At 33.8% G+C, this 24,178-nt stretch overlaps 1 protein-coding gene across 2 annotated transcripts in view; it reads left to right on the plus strand.

Moving 5' to 3' along the window:
* The window catches only part of CenG1A (Centaurin gamma 1A), a 248,044-nt gene that overhangs the window by 215,335 nt on the left and 8,531 nt on the right, over positions 1–24,178 (plus strand). Inside the window, exons 12-20 of one of the 2 annotated variants that reach the window (XM_089253933.1) lie at positions 1,829–1,972; positions 3,645–3,718; positions 4,112–4,189; positions 7,887–7,983; positions 9,332–9,449; positions 14,555–14,659; positions 15,621–15,705; positions 18,483–18,650; positions 22,085–22,420. In XM_089253933.1, coding sequence (XP_089110059.1) covers positions 1,829–1,972; positions 3,645–3,718; positions 4,112–4,189; positions 7,887–7,983; positions 9,332–9,449; positions 14,555–14,659; positions 15,621–15,705; positions 18,483–18,650; positions 22,085–22,300 — 1,085 coding nt within the window. In that variant the 3' untranslated portion in view covers positions 22,301–22,420. Of the gene's footprint in view, positions 1–1,828; positions 1,973–3,644; positions 3,719–4,111; positions 4,190–7,886; positions 7,984–9,331; positions 9,450–14,554; positions 14,660–15,620; positions 15,706–18,482; positions 18,651–22,084; positions 23,771–24,178 lie in introns of those variants that run through there. The other variant, XM_089253934.1, reaches the window with a different exon arrangement.

A 24,178-nucleotide genomic window follows, 5' to 3' on the forward strand; every position in this document is an offset into this window, starting at 1 on the left:
CCTTATATTTCTAGGGGGACCAAAATGATAGAACAATATATTTGACTGTTATTCTATTAAAATCAATCATTTTCTAACATTTTGTGGGGAGGGCAAATTTTTTTTTAAATAAAGCAGTGGTTCTCAAACTTCTGTCACCTGTAGTTCCCTTGGCCAATTCATGATTTATCTGCAGCCCCCCAGAATAGTTTAGTATATAATTTTTCTTATGAACACTATTTCAAAGCATAAATAGGCACACAAATATCTCCAGCTTGGTGCGATGCCTCTGACAAAGGTTGGTGATGCTCCTAGGAGCTGCAAGGCACACCTTGCGAAACACTGGTAAAATAGTGAAAATTTAAGTCTGTTTCAGCTCAAATAACTTATGAATTTTCAACTATAGAAACATGCTCTCAATTAGGGAAAGTATCCAAATAACCTGTCCATTTTAGATCTGTCATTGATTCCACTAGGGGCTGTGCATATACTGTGATACAAAATTCAATTTTTTTTTGTATTATTCTCCTGTCATTTGTAATTCCGATTAGAAAGCTGTTTCCCTGTCTTCCCTGAGCCCAACAAAAAAAACAATATTTCTAAGTATAATAATCCTTACTTGTATAATAATACAATTATTTGAATTCAAAAATTGCTGAAAAAGAAGAAAAAACATTAAAATTTAGTCAATGAAATCTCAATTTTTTGCTTCATTTCATGAACTGAACAGCTTAATTTATTTTATTAAACTTTATTTAACTACATTAATTTAATGCTATTTTATCATGTGTGCAAGCTGTTTTTAATGTATTTTTTAAAAAAATTTGCAAAAAAAAAAAAAATAAATAAAAAAATAAGTGTTAGTAAATCTTTATATACTGAAATAGAATAGCATATATAAAATCAAAAATATGTGTAAAAAATTTGAAAATTTGATGGTTAAATAGTATTTTAATGACATTTGTACTAAAGCATAGTCTATCATATTACGAGATACGAGACCAATTTTTCACTCTATATATATGCATACAAAAGAAAAAAAAATTATTTTAAGAAAAACAAAAATGAATTTTATGAGAGAGAACCTATGCAGTGGGTCAAGGGTTGGCATTTTTAATGCAATTAGGCATAGCCACCCTTCAGAAACACCTACATTTTTCGAACCATGCATGGGGTTTCTCCTGATAACAACCCACTGCAATCCCTTTATAAGAAACTCATTTGATAACACATAAAGACGTTACACATTGAGTGTTTTTAGAGTAAGAAGACAGAGAAAATATTCTTCTACTAAGTTCAATGCATTCAGATGGTAAAAATACATTCTTAAGGTGAGAAAAAATTTCCTGAAACCATTGAGTTTTGCAATGAAACAAAGTATGGGGTGTTAATCAGATGGCTCGAAAGCAATCCATGCGAGTATCACTCATTTGCCAGTACGTGTTTTCATAAACATAACGAGCAGTCTATTTTCAGTGGGTAAGAAATCTAAGCTGAAAATTCATTTGTGATGTAATATATGTATTGAAAAATGTAAAAATTGTGATGTGCTAATGCAATTGTAGTTACAATGTTCAGAATATCAATATTTTTTATTAGTTATGCGACAAGGAGTTTTTGTAACTTAAAATGAAATTGAATTATGTAATTTTATTTGGAAAAAAAATCATAATTCATATTTTATTGCTTACCTACATTCATATATACATTTAAACATGATAAAATTTACGAAAGTTTGGAGTATATAGTGAAAATCAAGTTTTGGTTATTTTGACCGGTATCAGTCCTTCCAGATATAATGAATCGGCCTTCTAGATTACAAGTATATATTTTTGTATATAAATTTCAGGCATCCTGAATGGTAGTGAAACCCAGCTGATACCTGCTGTACCTAGTACTAACCCTTTGTTAAGTAGATTAGACACTCCTATTGTGAAAAAGAGACATAGAAGGATGAAAAGCACTGGGTTAAGGAACATGGAAGCTATGGATGGTAGGTTATGCATCTAAATGGAATTGTCTTTGATCAACTGCTTGAGTAAACATAGGTAGTCACTCTTGTGTCTGAGAAATGATATTTATCATTCAAAAATCTGATTCATTTTAAATTGTGGTACATGCAGTTGTAATGTTTGAATAAAATACATTTTATAAATTTTGATTGAAAGACACTAAAAAAAGTGTATGTTAGTGAAAATGTTGATGTTCACATGTGTTACCCTTTTTCTATCACTGTGCCTGTGTCTGATAAGTTAATTGCATATTTTTATGGCATACAAAATATCTATTTAATTTTGTCTGAATGAATTTAATTATCTTTGTATTTGTTATCTTCTGTTAATTTTTCAAATAAAATTTTTAACTTTGCACGACTGAAATATTTTAATATATCTAACCATTGAATAGGGCAGCTGTTCTCAACCGGTGTTCCGCGGAGCCCTTGGGGCTCCTTGTGCACTCTCCAGGGGCTCTGCTGCCTCTTGAGGAAAATAAAAAAAACAGTAAGATTTGAAAAAATAATTATAAATATTATCAGTAACTTCGATGAATAATTAAGAAATGGGCCTACGGTGCTCCCCCATAGAATTTTTTTACTAAAAAGGGCTAAGTGAGTCAAAAAAGGTTGAGAACTGCTGGAGTAGGGTATATCTCTTAAATAAAAATTGTGTTTTTTTTATCATACTAAAACGCTAATGAATCAGCAAAAAATGAAAAAAATTCAAAGAAAGGGCACTCTCAGGCTAATTTCTAATTTGAATGTTTTTAACAGCTGGTTGATGCGAAGATATATTTAGTAAAGAGAGAAAATTCAACTGCCCTTGCGAGGAATCAAACCTTTAAGTCTTTTCACTTTCCGGGTGAACACCCTAGACCACTAGACTACAAAGGCAACAAATATCTCAATTTTCCCTATAGCTCATGTGCACTGAACGGGACCGTACATGGATGGTTGGACCTAACTCAGGCCAAAGCTTACAATTGCTGACACTGCCACCAGATGGTGACTTATCCGAGGGTGATGTCGCGAGGCAGCAATTATGAGCTTTGGCCTGAGTTAAGTTTGACCATCCATGTATGGTCCTGCTCAGTGCACATAAGCTCCAAGGAAAAATTTAGATATTCGTTGCCTTTGTAGTCTAGTGGTCTGGGGCATTCACCGGGAAAGTGAAAAGACACAGGTTCGATACCCTGCAAGGACAGTTGAATTTTCACTCTTTACTAAATATATCTTCGCATCAGCCAGCTGTTAGAAACCTTCGTATGGATAGCAGAAAGTGGCATCATCCTCGGATAATTTCTAATTGTTTGAAAATAAAATTCTATACAATAAGAGCATATAAAAAGTTTATTCCAAATCCTTTGGTAGAGCTATGTCAAGCTTAAACACAAGAATAATATGAAAGTTAAAAGAAAAATATTCTCTTGACGACACCACTTGATGCAATAATCTCATTAGCATATTGATATATTGACTGAACAAAACAAAATTCAACATTATATTACTTGATAGTATTTTAAACTTTAGTAGTTCATTCATTTTGACTTGCATAATGCGCAATAATCCATTGAAAGCTAATGGCGTATCAAAAAGATGCCATGCTTACTGAAGTGTTAAGCAGGATATACATATCAAATAAATCTTGATAATTTATTTGAAATTTCAGATTCTGATGGATATGAATTCATTATCGTTTCTTTGGATAACAAACAGTGGCATTTTGAAGCATCTAGCACAGATGTAAGTAATTTATGAAAATATAAAATAGTTATCTAATTTTTTTCACATGCTACATTATTTTATATTTTTATTGGAGGTATATTCACAGTATGATCCTTATCAACATCTAAAGATATCAAAGTTTTCCATGATTCGATTCAGTAAAATTTTTTAAATGCTAATAGTCAAAAGTAACCTTCATTACAGTCTAATCTAGTACTTACTTTTGGGGAATGAGCACATTGCTTGATTGGAGGTTTGGGGAGGACAAGGGGAATTTTTTTCAGAGAAATCTTGAGTTACTGACACTTCAACCTTCAAAAATTGTTTTAAATTTGCATAAATTTCCAGTTGAGGTTTTGGATTGTTCGAAAGACATGAAAAATTACTGATTTCAATTTTTTTTTTTACAAGGACCGTGAAGCATGGATATCAGCAATAGAACAGCAAATACTTACAAGCTTGCAAGGAAATGAAAGTTGCAAAACAAAAGTAAGTAAACATACACACACACACGTGTATATATATTTCATAATTGTTATAGTTCTTATATATATATAATCTATTTTTAAATTTTTGTCAAAAGTTTGTTTCAAATAGCTGATCAATTTTATGGATATTGTTCAATGAAGACTTTTGAGGGCAAAAGAACAGTCTCATTTTCCAATGTTTTATGGCTCACGATATCTTCTAATAGTGCCAACTATAGCATTGAGAAAGAAAGATAACATATTTGAATATGCTTATGTTCTGTTTTGTATACAATTCCGGTTTATCACCATTGGGCGATTCATGACCAATTCACCTGTAGAAGAGGTGTTGCTATTGAATAAATAGCTTTTAATCACGACCTAGCCTCATAGGAGATAAAAAGAGGAAGTTGTCTTGCACAACAGCTCAGGGCATGGGTGGTCATCAATCAATCTATAAGGTGTGGCTGTATGAAAATCATGTTTTTGAGAGACCTATTTCAGCATGTGTATGAGTGCCATGCATGTTATGTGTTATCAGCTAACTTCTGATACAAGTTCCGAGTCTGAAGTGAGATACTGGCTGTGAACAGGACCACATTAAAATGTTTGAAAGCCCTGAGTACTTGAATGGTTTTGGTGTGTCCCCCTCCAGGTCCTTACAAGTATATTTTACTCGATATTGAATCTATAAATAAATAACTAAATAATTTTATATTTCTGAAGTAATTAATCTAAGGCATAATTAGTGTGAATATTTCTAAACATGGGCATTGAAGGTCTCTTCCCCCCCCCCCCCGCCTCCCGCTAACGCTTTTCTTTTCCTACTTGCAGTGTCTTTGATATCCGAAAATTATGTCTCTCGCCGCTATTACTACGAAGGTTGTGGTGACAGCTGGAAGATAAATCCAGGAAAGAAAATTCAAGTTCCCTTGTGGGGACCCACATCTTCTCACTTGACCGGTGAGCATACTAGACCACAAAGCCAACGAATCCTCTTTGCTAAGAGCTTGTGTGTGCTGAACATGGACAGCCAGACCTAACTTAGGCCAAAACTCACAATTTTTGACACTGCCACCAGATGGCAATTTATCCAAAAATTATGTCACTCTGTTACAAGTTTTGACAGGAGTCTATGTGCGGCCCTGTTCAGCCAACACTGTCTATAGATAAGATTTTATGTATGGGGGTGTTGGTTCAGCACACACGAGCTGCAAGGAACGAGGATTCGTTGGCTTTGTAGTCTAGTGTGCTCACCTGGCAAGTGACAGGAAGTAGGTTCAATGCCCCGCAAGGCCAGTTGAATTTTCTTTCCTGGATTTATCTTCGCATCAACCAGCTGTCAAAAACCTTTGTAGTCTTTGATAATAACTCAGATTTTTTTTTTGGAATACCTTTTTGAAGTTTTTGGAATGTTTCTTTCATATTTTTCAAAATGACGGACCTTAGATTTTTAATTTTTTTCAAAGATATTTTAGCCATTGACTGGTTGTTTGGATTTCATGAACAACTTGAAAAGCAACCACGGAATTTTAGCATGCGCCGATATTACTCAGAGGTACCTTATACTTGGTGAACCACAGTCATTGGGTTCCTTTTCTTTGATACATTTTTGAGTTGTAATATACATTTATTGGCATTCCTTTTACTTCTATAGTGGATAAAACCTGGGCTGGGATCACACTACTACTACTCAACTGTACATGAACCTCATACACATTCCTCTTCAGAACTTCTAGTGAATCGGCGCATGCCGGTATGTGTGTTCTGAGTGAATGCATAGCACCCTAATGTATTTGTTGCATAGTTGCGCCTGTTGCCATCTGTCTTCCATTTTCTGAAGTAAAGATGGAAATACTTGAATTTTCATGTTGTGTCAGTATCGTGTTGTAGGTCTGCCTGCTCTCTGCAGAGACTTTCTAAATGGGAGACTGGCACGCATTTGCACCTCAAAGCTGGAAACTGCAGAAAGTTGGGATCACACTATAAAAGTTTAATAAAAGATATTTTTAAAACTTGAGAAACAACCAATAACCCTGATATGCTGATTGGTTGCATTTCGCTAGTTTTAAGAACTTTTCAAAAACTTTAATAGTGTCATGCCGGCCTAAGGCCTCTTTACACCTATATTCTAGGAACTCTAGATCAAACTAAAAAGGGTGGCTTTAGGTTGTATGGCCTATGTGATGTACAGAACACAGAATTAGGCTGGAAGAAAAAATAGTTCCAAAATTTGCAAAAAATTTAAGAAAAAAGTTCTATGCAAAATTACAAACTATGAGCGTACTGGACTCAATGAGTTGCAGAGGAAAACCATAATTTTTGACACATTCCATCAGGCTGGGAACACAGCAGTGAGTTTTCTGGGTTAATTTACTGGTGCGAGTTATATACCAGAGGAACACTGAAACAGTCTCCCACAAGTAATAATAATTACAGATAAGATAACGCTCTTTAATTCATCATCGCCTATTCATTGCATCACCCCTGAAACCATGTAATTGATAATCTCCTATTCACAAAGATTAACACATTTTCGAGTTCCCATCATCTATTACTCTCAATGCATGCATCTCTTGGACACAGTCCGAGTCAATTAAGCGCTCTCAACACAGCTCACACGGCAATCAGATCTATTTACAATTTGTGACGGTTAGTATGCAGGTATTTTTAGCTAGGTGGGGGGGGGAGGCGCAGAAAAATCAGTTTACCCAAGGGTCCTATGATGCTGTTAAGAGAGCCCAAGCTTACTTCATAGAAAGTGTACAAAATCTCATTGCAAAAACTCAGCATTAACGTGATCTCTAGTTTGCAATATTAATTTTTCTGTATTGGTGCGATCCTTTTAATGACGATCTTCAGTTATACAATCAATCAAAAATTCTATGATTTTTTGCGTATTTATCCATTTCATTAACTTTTTGTGGTGCGCCCTTTTTCCTGATGCCTTAAATACATGCTTATTTTGCTTAACGGTTAATCCGGCCATGGCTGTGAATGATTATTCTTATGTGTGAGTTTAAATTTTGTTGAGAGGAACGTTTTTGAAGGTAAAGACTGACTCACACACATGTTGGTACCTCAAAATCAAAAAATTCTTCAGGAAACCAATTTAAGCCAACCACCGCTGTGGTAATCAAACCTAGGCTTTTGTGATGAAAAGCCATCCCACATTGTCACACAACAGCTTTTTAAATGCACCACAACCTTTCGGTCCAAAAATTCTAGCAAAACACAAAACATGTTTATCAGTGTTGCTATTACTACTGTAGTGTGTACTATTATTTATCAGTGTTGCTATTACTACTGTAGTGTGTACTATTATTTATCAGTGTTGCTATTACTACTGTAGTGTGTACTATTATTTATCAGTGTTGCTATTACTACTGTAGTGTGTACTATTATTTATCAGTGTTGCTATTACTACTGTAGTGTGTACTATTATTTATCAGTGTTGCTATTACTACTGTAGTGTGTACTATTATTTATCAGTGTTGCTATTACTACTGTAGTGTGTACTATTATTTATCAGTGTTGCTATTACTACTGTAGTGTGTACTATTATTTATCAGTGTTGCTAGCAACTACTGTAGGTACAAATACAATGCCACGGTAGGCAAAATGCCCAACAAAGTGGCTGAGAGTGCTATTGAAATTTTTTAATGCCTTTTCAGTAAATAGTGTCTTTTTATACATTTTATTTTGCTCATGCTTTACAGTCTGGCCGAGGGTCATCATCTGTGGATCCTTCTTCAATTCAGTCTATTAAGAGCAATATTCCTGGAAACAGTCATTGTGTTGATTGTGATGCACCAAGTGAGTAATGTTCATGTGATAAGTTGCGTCCGATTATACGTAATTCTTGAATAGTATTTCTAAGTTGTTTCTATACTTGATAGTTATTTTGCAAATACACTGAACCCTAAATATCCAACCCATATTTATCCAGAACTCGTATTAACTTCCTTTTTAAACTGTTAATGAAATTTTTTTTACTTTTTTTTTTAATTCTTCAACGTTCCAATCATAAGCCTGGGGAACAATGCTTTAATAAATTAACTAAAGTTCCTCTAGGCCAAGGGTGGGCCAACTTCTCTGTTCGAGGGCAGACATAATGGTCTGATGCAGTGTCGTGGGCCGCACCAGTGACAGAACTCTGGTATATAAGCCGCATGCACAAGGGGAGAGAACTCTGGCATATAAGCTGCACTCAGCACGATTACTTCCTATTCCATCGCGGGCCGTACACATTTTAACAGGATTAATCAAACTCTTCATTTAATTAATTTATAAATTATTAATAAATTGTTAAGAAAACTTTCTTTTTTTAGCTAATTATGAATGTTAATGCTCTAACCAGAATGGAGAATCTTACTTCATAAAACGTTTTGAAGTTTATTGAACAAAAAAATAATTTAATAGTTTGCTTTTTTATCCCTGCTAGATAAATACTTGACTGCATATTTTTACCAATAGATGGCAGCGCATTAGTTTATAATTTTTATGATAAACTTAAAAGGAAAATTTGTCGGGAAATTTTGCTCATTGAGCTGTACATTTAAAATCATAAAAATAATAATGATGAAGGTTAATCAGTAAAACTATAATTAGTTTTCTAAATATAAATTTTGAATTCTCAATTCATTAAATGCAATGACAGCATGGGTTGTTCCAGTTCACAATGAATGTAAGAAAATACATCTCAGTAATTTATGTTAAAAATGATGTATTGATTATTATAAAATGATTATTTATAAAATGACATGTAATTCTAAATTTTTTTCCTTATGTTACTAATTGTGAACATCTATTTAAAAAAAATTCTTGAGGATGCAGCCTTGCAAAGCATGGTGAAGATAGTAGTAATAACAACTCCAGACCAGAAATATAATTGTTTAACTCTATCTAGTGACGAGATAATAAAGTGCAAGGATGCCTGTGCAGGTGGCAGCAGCTGTATGATGATTTATTCCATCACATCTGTGTGATTAAAGACCAGAAATCCCCCTCCCCTGTGACGTAATGCTGTCATAGGCACCACCATTACATATGGCCGTAACGGAAATTGCTGTCGTAGCCAGATGACTGGTTAAAAATGTGTTTTTGATAGCTTTTTGATGGATAGTTTCAATTTATTTTAAACTAATGATTACTATTTTATTAGGTCCTGACTGGGCAAGTTTAAATATAGGTGCATTGATGTGCATAGAATGCTCAGGAATTCATCGAAATCTTGGTTCTCATATTTCAAGGGTTAGGTCATTAGATCTAGATGAATGGCTGTAAGTGGTATTTTATAATGTATTTTTTCAAGGAAAAGAAATTATTAATTTCATTTCTTGTTGGGAAGTTCAAAATTGTATGCGATGACAAGAAAAATATGCTTCAGTGGAAATTTTAATGACATATCTTCATGATTTCAAAGGGGGAAAGAATCAAATTTAGCATATCTCATTGGTTTCAATGTTCTTATTTACTGTACAAAATTCTAATCAATCGCCATTGCACAACCTACGACTAGGGTCACCAACCGTCCTCCTTTCTTATGTCATTTCAAAAGCATCCTCCTATGTTTCGGAAAATTTGCCTTTTTGTCCTCTTTTTCAGGTTTTCAACATTATTTTTCATTTTTTCTGAGGAAAATTTTTTTATCCACTTTAAAACATATTGCTTTATTGATATGAGTGTTTTTGTGTTTTTAAGTGGTTCTGTTTTAGAGTTGGGAAAGTTATTGTTTTGGCTAGTTTTATTTGTTGGAATAGTGGTGCCATCTATTGGGAAAACTGAGATAAGTGACGTCACCAAGGGTGAGTGTGCAGACGTCCTCCTTTCTCAGTTTTTGGATCTGGTAACCCTCCCTACAACTGCTTTATCTTAGAAGAATGTGCTACCTGCAGATATCAAGCCAGAATTGTGTTGAAGTGCTGCTATCTGCTTTCCAAATTGAAGAGAATAACTGGCAACACAGTATATTTTTCACTGTGCACTTTTGGCCCACCCTCTGTAACTTTCTGAGTGTAAGTAATAACAAGGCTGTTGCTGAACTAATATCACAAAGAACCTTTATAGACCTGCTGGAATGACATTCAATTCCCTTGAGGTCAGTAGTGTGTGTAATACAAATACAACGCCACAACAGGCAAATTGCCCAACGGGGTGGCTGACTTAAGAACATCATGGATCCCCGAGCCCCTACCTACTACTGCTACACCACACATGCACCCCCCCCCCCCCCCCGCGGAACCCCCCAACGAATCGGTACATGCGGGAATGTGCGTGTACGTGTAGTGCAACCTGACGTAAAGTTTGTTTCTGTGTAATGCTTGTTATGTGTAGTGCTGTCATCTGCCCCCAGTTTTACTAACTATGAGTGAAGTGTTATGGTTGAATGATTTACCGTTGTAGGACTGTTGCTCTCTGTGGCGAGACTTTTTAACGGGGAGATCGGCTCGCATTTGCGCCTTGAAGTTGGGAACCACAGAAAACCAACTTCAGCCAACCACCACTGTGGGGTTCGAACCCGGATCCTCGCATCACGAGTCCGGCGTTATAACCACTCGACCACCACAGCGGCAATGTATGTTTGTATATGTATACAGGGTGAATCTGACCTATTCAGTGGAATGAAAGGGGTGATAGACGAGCCCAAGTAGATCATGAAACAGCCTACCAACCCTGTTTTATTTTGAACCATTTTCGATTTATGATGGATAATTGATTATGTTAAATAATTGCATGAAAAAACCCAGATTTGTGAAGTTTCTGAAAGACCTACATGCAAATTAAGCACATATTTGGAAAGTGCAGAAAAAATCCTATAAGGTCACGCCAATTTCATTGAAATATCTGAATTTAATGGCGAGCTACAGGTGCTGAAAGATTGGCAAAGTTCAAAATCGAATTGTCTCCAAAATTTTTAATTGCCAATTCTGCAAACACCCTTCTAGCTACAATTGGTCAAATTTACCAAAAACTCGTCTATTCCACCAGCTTTTGAAAGAGCCTAGAATAAGCCAAATTGGTCATCTAGTTCAGAAGAAATTTAGTCATTCGTTTGCAATACATTGAAATTTGCGTTCGTTTAAGTAATTTTGGTAGGTTTCGGTGACAATTCGATTTTTCACTTCACTGATCTCTCAGCGCTTAGCTTAGCCATTAAAGCTGTAGCTTGCCATTAAATATGGATATCCTGTAGATAGAGGTAGTGTCACTTTATAGGATATTTTGTGCAAAATCAAATTGTTGCCAACATCTGTAACCGCTAATTCAGAATTTTCGTCGAATATCTACTTCAAGACAAATGCTGATTTCAGTGATGTATTGCAAACAAAAGACTAAATTTATCCTGAATCTGAAAACTGATATGGTTTATTGTAATCTCTTTCAGAGAGAAGCTGGTGAAATGGACAAGTTTTTGGCAAATTTGACCGATTGTAGCTAAAAGGCTGTTTGCAGAATTGGCAATTAAATATTTTGGCGACAATTTGATTTTGAACTTTCCCAATCTTTCAGCACTTGTAGTTCACCATTAAAACAGATATTTTGATGCAATTGATATTGTCTTATAGTATTTTTTTCCGCTCTTTCCAAATGTGCTTAGGTTTGTGTATAGGTCTTTCAAAAATTTCAAAAATTCTGGTTTTCTTTTCAGACTTGACACCTTTTTTTTCCATAATCGATTATCCACCATAACTCAAAACAGTTCAAGATAGGACAGGGTTAGTGGGGTGTTTCATGATCCACTTGGGTTCGTCAATCGCTCCTTTTCGTTTGGCAGAATAGGTTGGATTTACCCTGTATATGTAATTGTAATTCTCACCGACGAGCGGCTTAAGCAATGTTCAGTGGTGGTCAGAAAAGTGAATAGAATGTTCAGTTTCATTTTTAAAAAGGTCCCTTTGCGTTTTCTTGGTCATTCTTACTTTTCTGAAGCTCAGTTCGTCCTTAACTAGGGTATGCTGTATGGTTTTGAAGACTGCATACAGAAAGACATAGACTTGGTTGAGGAGGTGCAGCGAAGAGCTTTGCATGCTCTTGTTGGTACACGAGGCTTGAGCTGTGAAGAAAGAATTGATCTCTTGAGTATGTTTACATTGGAGGAACGTGGGTGTTTTTTTGGGGAATATGATCGAAGTGCTTAAAATTTGCAACAGGATCCATAGGATGGACCATGAATATACAGTCAATCAACTGCTTTGACAGTGGAGAGACACCAGTATCATTTAGTAAGGAACAATTCTAGGTTGTGGTGGTACAGAATAAGGTTATTAATAAATGTAATAGCTCACCTCCGGTGATCGTGAATTCTAACACAATTGATAAATTTAAAAAGAAGTATGATAGACATAGTTGAATAAAACGAGAGGCTACCCATACTTAGATAAGACAACCATTGTCTTTTTTTTTGGCAGTATATTATATATTAATTGTGTGTGTGTGTGATATATACTTTTATATTAGGTTGCTGTATTTTGTGTGGGTTATATTTGACATCCATAATTTTTTCAGCCACCTCGTTGGGCAATTTGTCTGTTGTGGCCCTTGTATATCATATAGATGTTTTTATATGTATATATCTTTGTATTTTTGTGGAATTAAAAAAATATGTTTTTATGTGTACAACTAGCTGTTATGTGATTTAAATATTTTCAAATATTAAAAACAAGAAGAGTTATTTTTTATTATTGTATATACTCATGTATGAGCTCAGTGTTTTGTTCAAAAATTTGTCCCAAAATTGGGGAAGGAAGTCGGCTTATGTACAGGTTAGTTTATGCAGAGGAAAAACTTTACCAGTGTTGTGGTTTTGGTGGTCTTCAAGTGGGAGGGTTCTTATACATGAATATATATTGTAGGTTTCTCTAGGAAATACTTGCAATTCATTTTTCCATTGTTCTGTATTTACATGGTTTCATTTCAATTGAAAGAAACTCTCTTACAATAGCAATATATGTGAATTTTTTAGTTGTTTCAACAAAAGTATTGCATTTATGTACTGCATTCCTTTATCCAGTAGTCTTTGGGTTTTTCCTCTCTCATTCATTCACTCAGATTTATTCTCAGAAGTGTAAAAATTATAGATGGCAGTGATTGTGGTTTTTGAGTGATTTACAGCAGTTGTTTGAACTCTCTTTATTCAATTGTGTTTACATAAAGGATATTTTCTTTATTTAAAATTTTTTTTCTTGGTTTCATTCACTAGGAGTCATTAGAATTTCCAATAGCTGAGAGATGTTTTATCTTGTAAAGAATCTTTTTTTTTTCTTTTGCCACTGTGTTCAAACCCCACTGGTGCCACAGTGCCACAACTCTGAGGCACAAATGTGAGCAGATCTCCCCACAAATAGCTACAGGCCTATAACAGTACAGAAGAATTAGACAACACTAGATATGCACTCAGACTGTTAGGTACCTACACTCTCACTTATGGCACAAATCACTTGGCAGTAAATTGCCCATGGTGATAGGAACAGAGTTGTGTTCGGTTTGAAAAAAAGAGGATCTTATCACATTAAATTTCCATTCAAAGAAGAACCTGACAATAAAAGTAAATTACAGGAGAAAATCCACGAAATCCTAACATGTTTCAACACACTGGGTGCCATGTTCAGAGGATAAATATAGCCATTATTACGCTGACTGGGAATCCAATTTGGGTTGATTACCAAATCTCAACTCCTGGTTGCTCAGTAGAAAAAAAAAGAAAAGTATGTCCATTCAAAAGTCAGATGTCATGGTTAGAAAAAAGGCTGAGTGCCTGCATGTAAGCCTGGAGCAACATTCTAGTTGGTTACTTGCAAAATCAAGTTATTTGATTGGTCTATTTGAATTTGCTTAAAACTCTAATCAAACTGAACCTAAGCCATGACTAATCCGTGGTGTCTATTTATTGCACAGCGTTGGTTATTATTCCTCCTTACACTTTTCTGTCTTACAAAAAAAGTAGCAACAGAGGTGAATTCATTTGCACTTTTTGTGTGGCAGTCTGTGCAAAATTTCAATGTTACTAGAAGTTTTTGAAAAAAAAATAGTAAGGAATTTAAAAATAGATTAAAGGTGATTTTAAGCAAGATATTTAGAGAATACTGTATTCATTTTAAAGTCAAATAATATATTATTTGTTGTAAGTAAAAGATATTATTTTATCAAGAGATCTAAGATTTTAAAAAATGCTGTAGTATCATTGTATATTGTATTGGGTTATGATGTACCTATACTGTATATGCTTGTATGCAGTTCAAACAATGACAGTAAAAAGTATAAATCATGCAGGTTTTCCAGAAGAACTTTCTTTGGGAACCATATGATTTATGTGCAGCTATTTTTGTTTTATTGGAATTTTGTGCATTCTGAAAAAATCTTAATCATTTTTTTATTGTGTTTTCAGCCCTGAGCATATAAGTGTGATGCTTGCTCTTGGAAATACTGTTGCTAATAGTATATGGGAAGGCAACACCAGGGGAAGAGCCAAACCTACTCCTAATTCAAGCAGGTAAAGCATAAATTCACTTCGTAATCAAGTTATTTCTTTACTTTTATAAATTTTTGTGCTATTAGTAAAACCAAAAGGTGGTCCTATTTTATCTCTTAACCCTTACAGTGGCAATGATGAGGTATCTCATCCAACTTGATGCCTTTCGTTTTGACACTCCTGAAATATATCTCATTTTAGCAATTCCGAGACCAGCTAGCTCTGTACAAATAGCTTTGCCTAATATGTTTTCCTTTCCCCATCAACTGCCAGTGAGTGCAGTCAATTTTTGTTCAAAGTTAGATAACAGAAGGAGAGAGAGAGAGACGTTTTCCCCCCTCTCGAAGTAGTGTAGGAATATCCATACAGAATAAATATTAGAAAAGAGAGTATGAAGAGTTAAGAAATTCTTATTATACTTATGTTCACTGTTACATATCCTGATTTTGGAATTTAATCAGACACAGTAATGGAATTCTTTGTTATTAAAGCAGAAGTCCAAGTCTCTTGATCTACATATTGGTGACTGAAATTCTTTATTTTTGGCACTTTTCAAGTCTTTTCAAAGTTCTGAAATTTTTTGAGACTTTGATACAAGCTAAAGTAACAATAACTTTCCATCACCAATATCTTGGCAAATTTTTATTATATTATGGAATAAATTTCTTTTAATATACTAGAGACCCAAATATTCAGATTTTTTGATAATTGGGCTCACATTAAAAATTTACATTTTTGTATTTCTTTAGTTATATGCAGGTGCTACTGTCATAGCTGTATTTCTTTCTTTTTGCTAAAATTTTTTTTCATATTTTACTTTGATTTTAGAACCAACTGTATCATTCTCATTTTCATGCAATCTCCACGAAACACTTTGTATATTATAACTGCTTGAAGCTACTTAAATGAGTATTGTTCTTTCATTTAAAAAAAGTGAGAGAAATAAGTAAATTATCAAATGAATAATGAAAAAAACTTTCAGGGAAGAAAAAGAAAGGTGGATAAGAGCAAAATATGAATTCAAAGAATTTCTTACTCCCATCAGTTCATCTACACCTGTAGGACAAGTAAGTTTCAATCTGGTTTTTTTTTTTCATTTATTATCACAGTGAATCAATCCTATTTAAGAAATTTCTGCTTAAAAAATGTTTTATCATCCATATCAAAATAGTTGTTTTTGAGACAGCTGTTTTTCCTTACATAAAAAGTTTATCAAATTTTCTCGTGTTAGAAGATCAAGGGTATGTATGATTGTTAACATGGAATATGGGTTGTCAGGAATATATGTAGAATAAATCTTTAAGAGAGGCACAGAGAATCTCTTCCAGAGAAATTTCGAGTTAACTAGAAGTGGGGAGAGGCATGCTTCCTTTTTCTCGCATACGACTCTGGCCTTGGTTTATCTTTATCTAATGAAAAAAAAACCCCTGAAGGAACTTCAACTGTTGACATGAAAATTATTTTATAAAAGGCTTTAATGCCTTTCTATTTTTTTTTTTTTTTTTTGCCTACTTTAAAACTAAAAAAATGTTTTGCACATGTGCAAAGCAAAAAATTCAACTTGTATTGCTGATAGTACATGTATAAACTTTAATTTTGCCCATATTTTTTTTAAAATGGTAGGAACAAGAATTTTGTTGCATAACACTTAAACATTTTTTTTTTGTATTATCAGAATACACAAGTTGTTCTTATAACCCTTAAACTGATAGAATAATCAACATAAAATAAAAGCTTAAGCATTTGAAGGGTTAAGCATGTAAATAGCCTTATCATAAACATCCAAATAGAATTATTGAACCTCTATTTCTGAACGTTTTTTCATCTACAGCATAGTTTCCCAACCTTTTTTGTCTCGTCGCCCCCAATGCAATCTAACCTATAGGATCCTATGTTATACTTGTAGCTTCTACCGCCCCCCCCCCCCGGAACATTCCATCGCCCCCAGGGAGCATTAACGCCCACATTAGGAATCACTGATCTACAGTTAAACTTCTATTAACTGTCACTCATTTAATCATCAGTTTCTCTTATCCGTCATTGTCTAAAAAAAAATACAAAAAGAACAGTCCCGGATTTTAAGGTCCAAAAAGATAAGATCACTCCTATGGTCTGTGCAAATGCCACCGCAATTATAGATTACCCTTGCTTGTAATTATTAAATCCAAAAAACCATGTGCTTTCAAAAATTTAAATATGAACGCATTTTGCCTGTGAACTGTTATGCCCAAAAAAGTGCTTGGATGGACCAAACAGTTTTTCCAGAATGGTTCCACGATATTTTCGTGCCTCAAGTTAGAGCTCATATGGCCGAAAATTAGTTGCTGCAAGAAGCACTGCTGTTAATTGACACTGCTCAGAGACACCCCTCTTGCGAGCTCAAAAATGATGGCAAAATAACATGCCTCTTTCTTCCAGCAAATACAACTTCACTTATCCAGCCTATGGACCAGGGCATAATTGAAAATATCAAGCGGCATTACAGAAAAGCTTTTATTAAGGCTTGGCTTTTATCTGATGATGCCATGACTGCCAAAGAATTTGGGAAGGGCTACAACATTAAAGATGCTATTTTCGATCTCACCACAGCCTGAACTGACCTTATTTGAAGTTTATATTGATCGTTTTGTGTAAAATTAAATACAATATGTATGTATTATTCACTTTTAAAGGATTTTATTTTCATTTTTGCCCCAAGTCCACAGTGAAATCACGTTACTGTACATATGCATTAAGAGATTTGTTATCTGTCTATTCGGTTATGTCACAGCCCTGGTCCAGATGGTGACTGTTAATCAAAGTTTTACTGTATCTGGAATACACTGAGTTATTGCTCAACATATAACTTGACCCACATTTGCATCATTTGATGAGCTGTAGTTGGACAATCATTCCTTACATTCAGTCAAATGATAAGCTTACCTGACAGTACTGTATTGCTTTGTATTTATTTTTGTAATTCTAGATCTTCAATATACCATCTGTATTATTACAAGAAGTATTATACTTGATCACCACTACTAGTAAAGTACTCAACAGTACTGTGTGTGCGAGTTGGTAAAATTGCAAAACAAAAATTGTTTTTATGCTTCTGTGTGATGAATTACTTTGTCAAACCAGGTCATGAATGGTTAATCATTTCATTTTTACCCCCATTTAATTTCCACTAGTCATGTATGACTTTTTATGAGAGCTTTCCACTCATAAAAAGGAAATTAGCTGGGTGGCAAGCTGAGAACCACGGCTCTACATAGTTCAATTATGGAAGGCCAAAAACAATCCAGTCATAGGATGCAGCACTATAATTACTATCCCCCGCCTACAATGTATTAAAAATGTTTTAAATTTCTTGCATATACACATGTAATCCGCATATGGAAATTTTGCTATATTGAGAAAGTCTTCCATAAATACAAAGAGACAACAGGCAAAATGCCCAATGAGGGGGATAATATAATCCACAGCCAGTAGCGTATAATCTCAATCTTTAAATTTTTCTTGTTTGGGAGCATATTGTCTTTTTTCTCTAATCGGCAGTGGTGCAGGTCATGGCAGCAACCAATTGAAGGCTTATTTGTTTTTTTGTGCATAACCATTTATTTTATTATAGCATTAAAAAATATAACTTGAATCAGGTCATGTCGTGTTTAATAGTTTTGCTAATTCATAGATTTTTATAGAACAGATTGTGTTATACATAGTGATTTGATTTTTTTTCTTCATTAAATACCATGTTTTGTGTTATTTTACTGTTGTAATTTGTGTACATTGGAGTATATATATTTATTTTATCAGAAGTTTAGTTTTTAAGCCAATTTCAGAAAAAAATTCATTTTATTCTCAGCAACTTATTGATGCAGTATGTAAAAGTGATATTAAGGCTGTGGCATTGGTTTTGGCTCATACTTCATCTGACCATGTGAACTTTCCTGTTAGTCCCCGTGATCAAAGGACATCCTTGCATCTAGCTGCTGCTCTAGGAAACTTACCTATCACACAGCTTCTTATCTGGGTAAGTTGAAGAGAATGATGTCATCAACATGCTGGGTGACCATGAAATAAGTTGGCCTGTTCAGAGTATTCTACAGATATAATTACAGCTGTGGAACACTGAACGAATTTTGCTATCGATCAGTATCAAAATTTGTGTGTATACTATTCGAAGTATGCACTTATTGATTCAGAGATGAAAAATTGTTTAAAGATATTACCATTAAAGGGGTATAGTCTGTGGACATTTTATTTATTTTTAGTGTAAATAACTACTTATGAAAGTATGACATCACTCTCTGCTATACATACGAAGGTTTTAACAACTGGCTGTTGCGAAGATGAATTTTGGAAAAAGAAAATTCAACTGCCTTTGAGGGGAAACGAACCCACGTCCTTTCATTTTCCGGGTGAACGCACTAGACTACAAAGGCAACAAATCTCTCTAATCTTTCCTTGGAGCTTGTGTGCACTGAAAAAGGGGCCGTACAAGGATGGCTGGAAGCGTCAGCAGTTGTGAGCTTGGCCTGAGTTAGATTCGGCCGTCCATGTACTGTCCCTTTCAGTGCACACAAGCTCAAAAGAAAGATTGAGAGATTTATTGCCTTTGTAGTCAAGTGGTCTAGGGCGTTCACCCGAAAAGTGAAAGGACATGGGGTTCATTCCCCGCAAGAGCCAGTTGTTAAAAAACCTTTGTATAAATAACTACTTGTCCTCAAATGTGTTATATATAGCCCTAGTCAAAAAAAATGCTCCATAAATGGTAAATGGTATTCCAGCTGCAACAAAGACTATCTTGATTGGAGCTTCTTTTTTTTAATGCAGGATGATGCATTGCCTCATGTTAGAAAATCTGTTGTATCAATGTTTAAGTAGTTAATATTTCCTACTGCTAAGGCTCCCCATATTCTCCTATTATAGACTTAAATCCACGTTATTTGTTGTTAAGGAGATATCTGTATCTCGAGAATGTGGTATATTGTGAAGCAACTACAACGTTAGTAGAACCAAAAGACTATCATGCTACATGTGTAATACATTACTGGTAATTATGTGTGATTGGCAGTTGAGGTTATAGTTAGTTTACAATTGACAAAATTTATAATATATAATAGAGAATATAATGAACAAGATCATGACTTTTGCTTGAAGCCCTATTAAAAACACATTTCACATTCTAATATAGATCTCATTTGTGGTGTATTTAGCTGTTTGCGTCTAGCCTTTAATAATAATAAAAAGGAAACATTACCCAATTAAAAAGTCATTTAGCATATTCTTTTAACTCTGTGTATACAAGCTTTGATATTGATTTGAATATTGGTTGTGTGTATTGAATACATTATGCTGTGCACCGGCTAATTTAATTATTTTCTCCCCATATAAGCTGTGCACTTGTGTAGCTAAAACATGGTAAAAATGCTTCTACCCACCCAATCATATTAGCATTGGTGCATATTGCCTCAATGAACACATGAAAAAAATAGTTCTATGCAGGTAAAAAAAACCAATAGAATGTTTCCTGCATGTGTTATTGCCAAACAGTCCTTACTGAATTAAAACATGGCATAAATTTATACATGCATAGAGCATGTGTGTTTGTTCTATGAGCTGGAAATATGCGAGATCATCAAGAGACTCACTGCATGTGGAATTGAGTAATTTGCTTCTTGATCCAGAATAATGTGATATTGAGAGAGATTCATAACAAGATCTAAAGACTATAGGTTGAATGTGATAATGGAGATTCCAAAATTTGTAAATAGTTGAGACTGTGTTTAAGGAAAGCTAGAATAATTTGTGCACATATGATAAATGATATTCTGGTGAGATATGTGCAAACATCTCTCTTTGATCTTGTGTGTTTTAGGCACCATAATTAAGTCTCACCCCTAACCCTCTTGTTGCATTCTGACTATAAAGTTCCTTATTAATTTCTTGCAATGTAGATGTGAATAATGGTCCTTATTTTACAAGCAGCTGGCTGCTCAATCACATTAAACATTTCCATTAAATACGCACTTAACCCAAGATGATGATTCAAAGTTGTTTATTTCTGTGCAAGAAAACAGTGGGGTAGATGCTAAAATTTTAAAATTACAAATGTCTATAGTTCAAAAACATATTGCTGAACAGTCCTTCCTTGAAAAATAATTTTCATATATTCCTATCTATGTATTATATATTTTTTTCTTCATTAACTGCAGCAGACAAATTTATTCCTGAAGATGCTTGTTTCTCATTTAGCATTTGCACGCTATCGTGCGTTTATTTATATTATACATTAGTATTTTCAGGGTGCATAGCTGGTATGGGTAGTGAAACAGTTAGTGTTCATTTACAGAAGAACTGCATTATTTCTCATTCTATTCATGTTTTATCTGCATTTGTGATAGTTCCCCCACCCAACTTTTCTCAGTTCTTTGAATTCAAATATTTCGGCAAATATTGCTCTTAGAAACATTTTTTTTGCCTTGGGGGGGAAGACAGCAAAAACGTTTTAATTGGATTTTAGAGCACAGGATGTCTGTATTTGTAAATAAAATTAACTTTTTAAATACAAAGGCAACGACAGGCAAATTCCCTATGAGGTGGTTGAAAAAAGATGCCAAATATAACGATGCATTTTCAATATTGCTCCTTGCAATATGAATGCTGTATCGGAGTTCTTCACGTTATTTGTATACTTTTCTCAATTAGAAGTATACCTGTAGGATCATGGGTTTGCCAGTGAAATACCATAGGCTGTTACCTATGTACTGTATTTAAAATTTACAAATGTGCAAGATTAAAACTATTGTATTATAACTATAATTCTTTGGTTCAGTGGGTTTTTTTTACTGGGTTCAGTGGCAAAATTATATTGAAGTGACTTTGCATTTAGTTGATGAAATTTTTCATCAGTTTTTTTGTGGAAACAAAGTAAGTGCTGTCAAACTATAGTTGTGTAGCAGCTGCTAGCAAATAAAAGGATTGTTACTAACTCTCATTGTTTTGATCTGAAAAATTTGTTTGATATTAAAGAGTTTTTTCGATAGACAGAAGGTTTGACATTCAATTTAATATAGAATTAAATGCATTTTTGAAAAAATCCTTTGTCTGCATGATTTTCAGTACATGTACACTCATTCTGAGTAATGCATCGTCATATATAGCTTACTATGCATGTATTACTGTCGTTCAAGCATTTCCGATTTCATTCAGCGAATTTCGTTGTCAGGCTTTTGTAATTCCGCAGAAATAGTGGGTAAAAAAATTAAATGTAAAATGAAATTAGTTTAAAGCTAATTTGTCAAATTAATTACAAATTATTTATATGCTCGTATGAAATGGAAATTTTATATATTATCAGAACTGTCAATTGTTCTTGATTATAATATATTTAATTGTTTGTATATTTGGTATTGAAAGTTATTAGTGAAATGAAATTTTTATATCTATTTTTTAATGTTTTAGTATAATGCAAATGTGAAAGCTGTTGATTCAGATGGTCGCACAGCTGCTGTTTATGCTAAAAATGGGACATTTCAAGATGTTTATGATTTGCTGATACACAGTGGATGTCCTGACTATACACCAACTGCTCCAACTTCCACTCTTCCTAGACGGAGAGGGAGTTTATCCAAGAAGTCCACAGAGGTGTTTGACAAACTGCCTGCCAGCATCATCTAATGACTAAATTTCAGCTGTGATTGCTGTTCATTCATCCATCATCTCTTGTATTCAGACATCAAATCTACATTTTTATAGTGTTCAAAGTGGAGAAATCTTAAAGCTGGCTCTTTAGATTTTGTATGTTTGTTTCACCATACATATTATTTGAGCAAACTGATTTTAGTATTTCAGGTGTTAATGGCAGCTATAGTGCAATTAAAAACTTTAGGTTGTAAGAAAATTCATTTTTTAGTTATCAAATTTTTGAATACAAATATATTTTACTTTTAGTCAAAATTGAATATTCATGCCAATTACTTATGTTTTGAAGACTTCCTTCACCATAAACATTTTAAATAATTTTCTGTTAGAGATAATGGATACTGTATTAAGAATAAATGTTGGTCAGAATATAATGCAAAATAAAATTTTTCAAAAACAAATGAGCTATATAATTCTGCAACAAGGCACAGTAATATTTAGAAATATTTTTTATTCACAGCAAAAAAAAAACACACTTCTGGAATAGTCATCCATGTCAGCAAACTTGAGATGCTTTTCACCATTGAAACATGGTGCATAAAGTGAAGACGTGAAATAAGTGAATTTATACTGCAGTTGTCTGAATTTTAAAGAATTTCACTTCAGAATACAAAATTAAAGTTCTATTGCCACATCAAATAATGCAAAAATATGCAATATACAATAGAAAGTTGATGTCAGGAATTATTTAGCAAAAATTCTCCAAACTGACAATTATAATAGAACTTTTATGTAACCACTTAATGTATACGAGTTGAGACATCTTGTATCTTTGTAAATGGAAGAAATAGATTTGTGCTCTCCCCCTCTCGAGACTTTCCATTGATAACTCCTCTTCACAGTTTTTCTTCCCCCTTTTACCTTAAGTTTTTATATTCTCATATAGTTTGAGTAAAAAAATATATTTTTGGGCGAGTATTGCACTATGAAAGTTTCATAAAACTTGAACAATACACACACACTGTCCAAGTATAAAACTTTTTTAATGTAGTTCCAGCCTTACATGTATAGGGTAAAATAGCTAAAAGATGAGAGGATTAATTTCTTTTTTATGTTAATAATGCCAACATTACACTATAGAAGTTTTATAAAAGCTTTGATAAAACTTAAAAAATGCATCCAATAGGCTTATTGGCGGTTTTCTGCATGTTTTGTAAAAGATCTTTTATCAAACTTTTATAGTGTAATCCAGGTCTAATACCACTTTCAGATTTATATCTTCGTTCAACAACGTTCAATTTCACATTGTTCAAAATGTTTTCCCAAATCTTGTATGTAAAAGGGTTAAAACAAGACTGAAGAAAAATCCATTCAACATAACTTCTGATACAGAAGCCAATTCTCATCTCATTCATCACTTGTAGTTGTGTAATGTCACAAGCCACTAGCAAAAACAAAATTTAGTAAGCTCTAGAAACGTAAGATCTGAACCCTTCTTTGGTAATTAAAAAAAAAAAAAACATTTTGGAATGTGACTGAATCTTGCCCTTATAGAGCAAAACAGTCAACTCTTTTAAATATTTCAGTATTGTTTAATTCAGTTAATGTTATGTACATTTTTTTATTATATTTCAAAAATTATATAAAAAAACTTTAATAACTTTAAATTAAAAAAATAAGCAAAACAGATTTGTAATAGAATGCAGTTGCCCAGGTCGATAAGATACTTGTCTAATGTATCAAAGGATGTTGCGAGTTCAATACTCAATTCGCCCTTGTCAGAAACTTTCCCAACATCAAGGTACTACGTAAATGGCAATAACATTACTGCAAGGAATACCAACACTGAGGGATTAGCACACCAATCTCTCGGCAAGTTTAAAAGCAGTAAATTGTAGGTCCCTGTCCACCTAG

The sequence above is a fragment of the Pholcus phalangioides genome, unplaced genomic scaffold (genome assembly GCF_987345545.1).
Source record: "Pholcus phalangioides strain wild (caught in Gottingen) unplaced genomic scaffold, Ppha-v1.0 ptg000039l_1, whole genome shotgun sequence".
NCBI classification, from domain to species: domain Eukaryota; kingdom Metazoa; phylum Arthropoda; class Arachnida; order Araneae; family Pholcidae; genus Pholcus; species Pholcus phalangioides.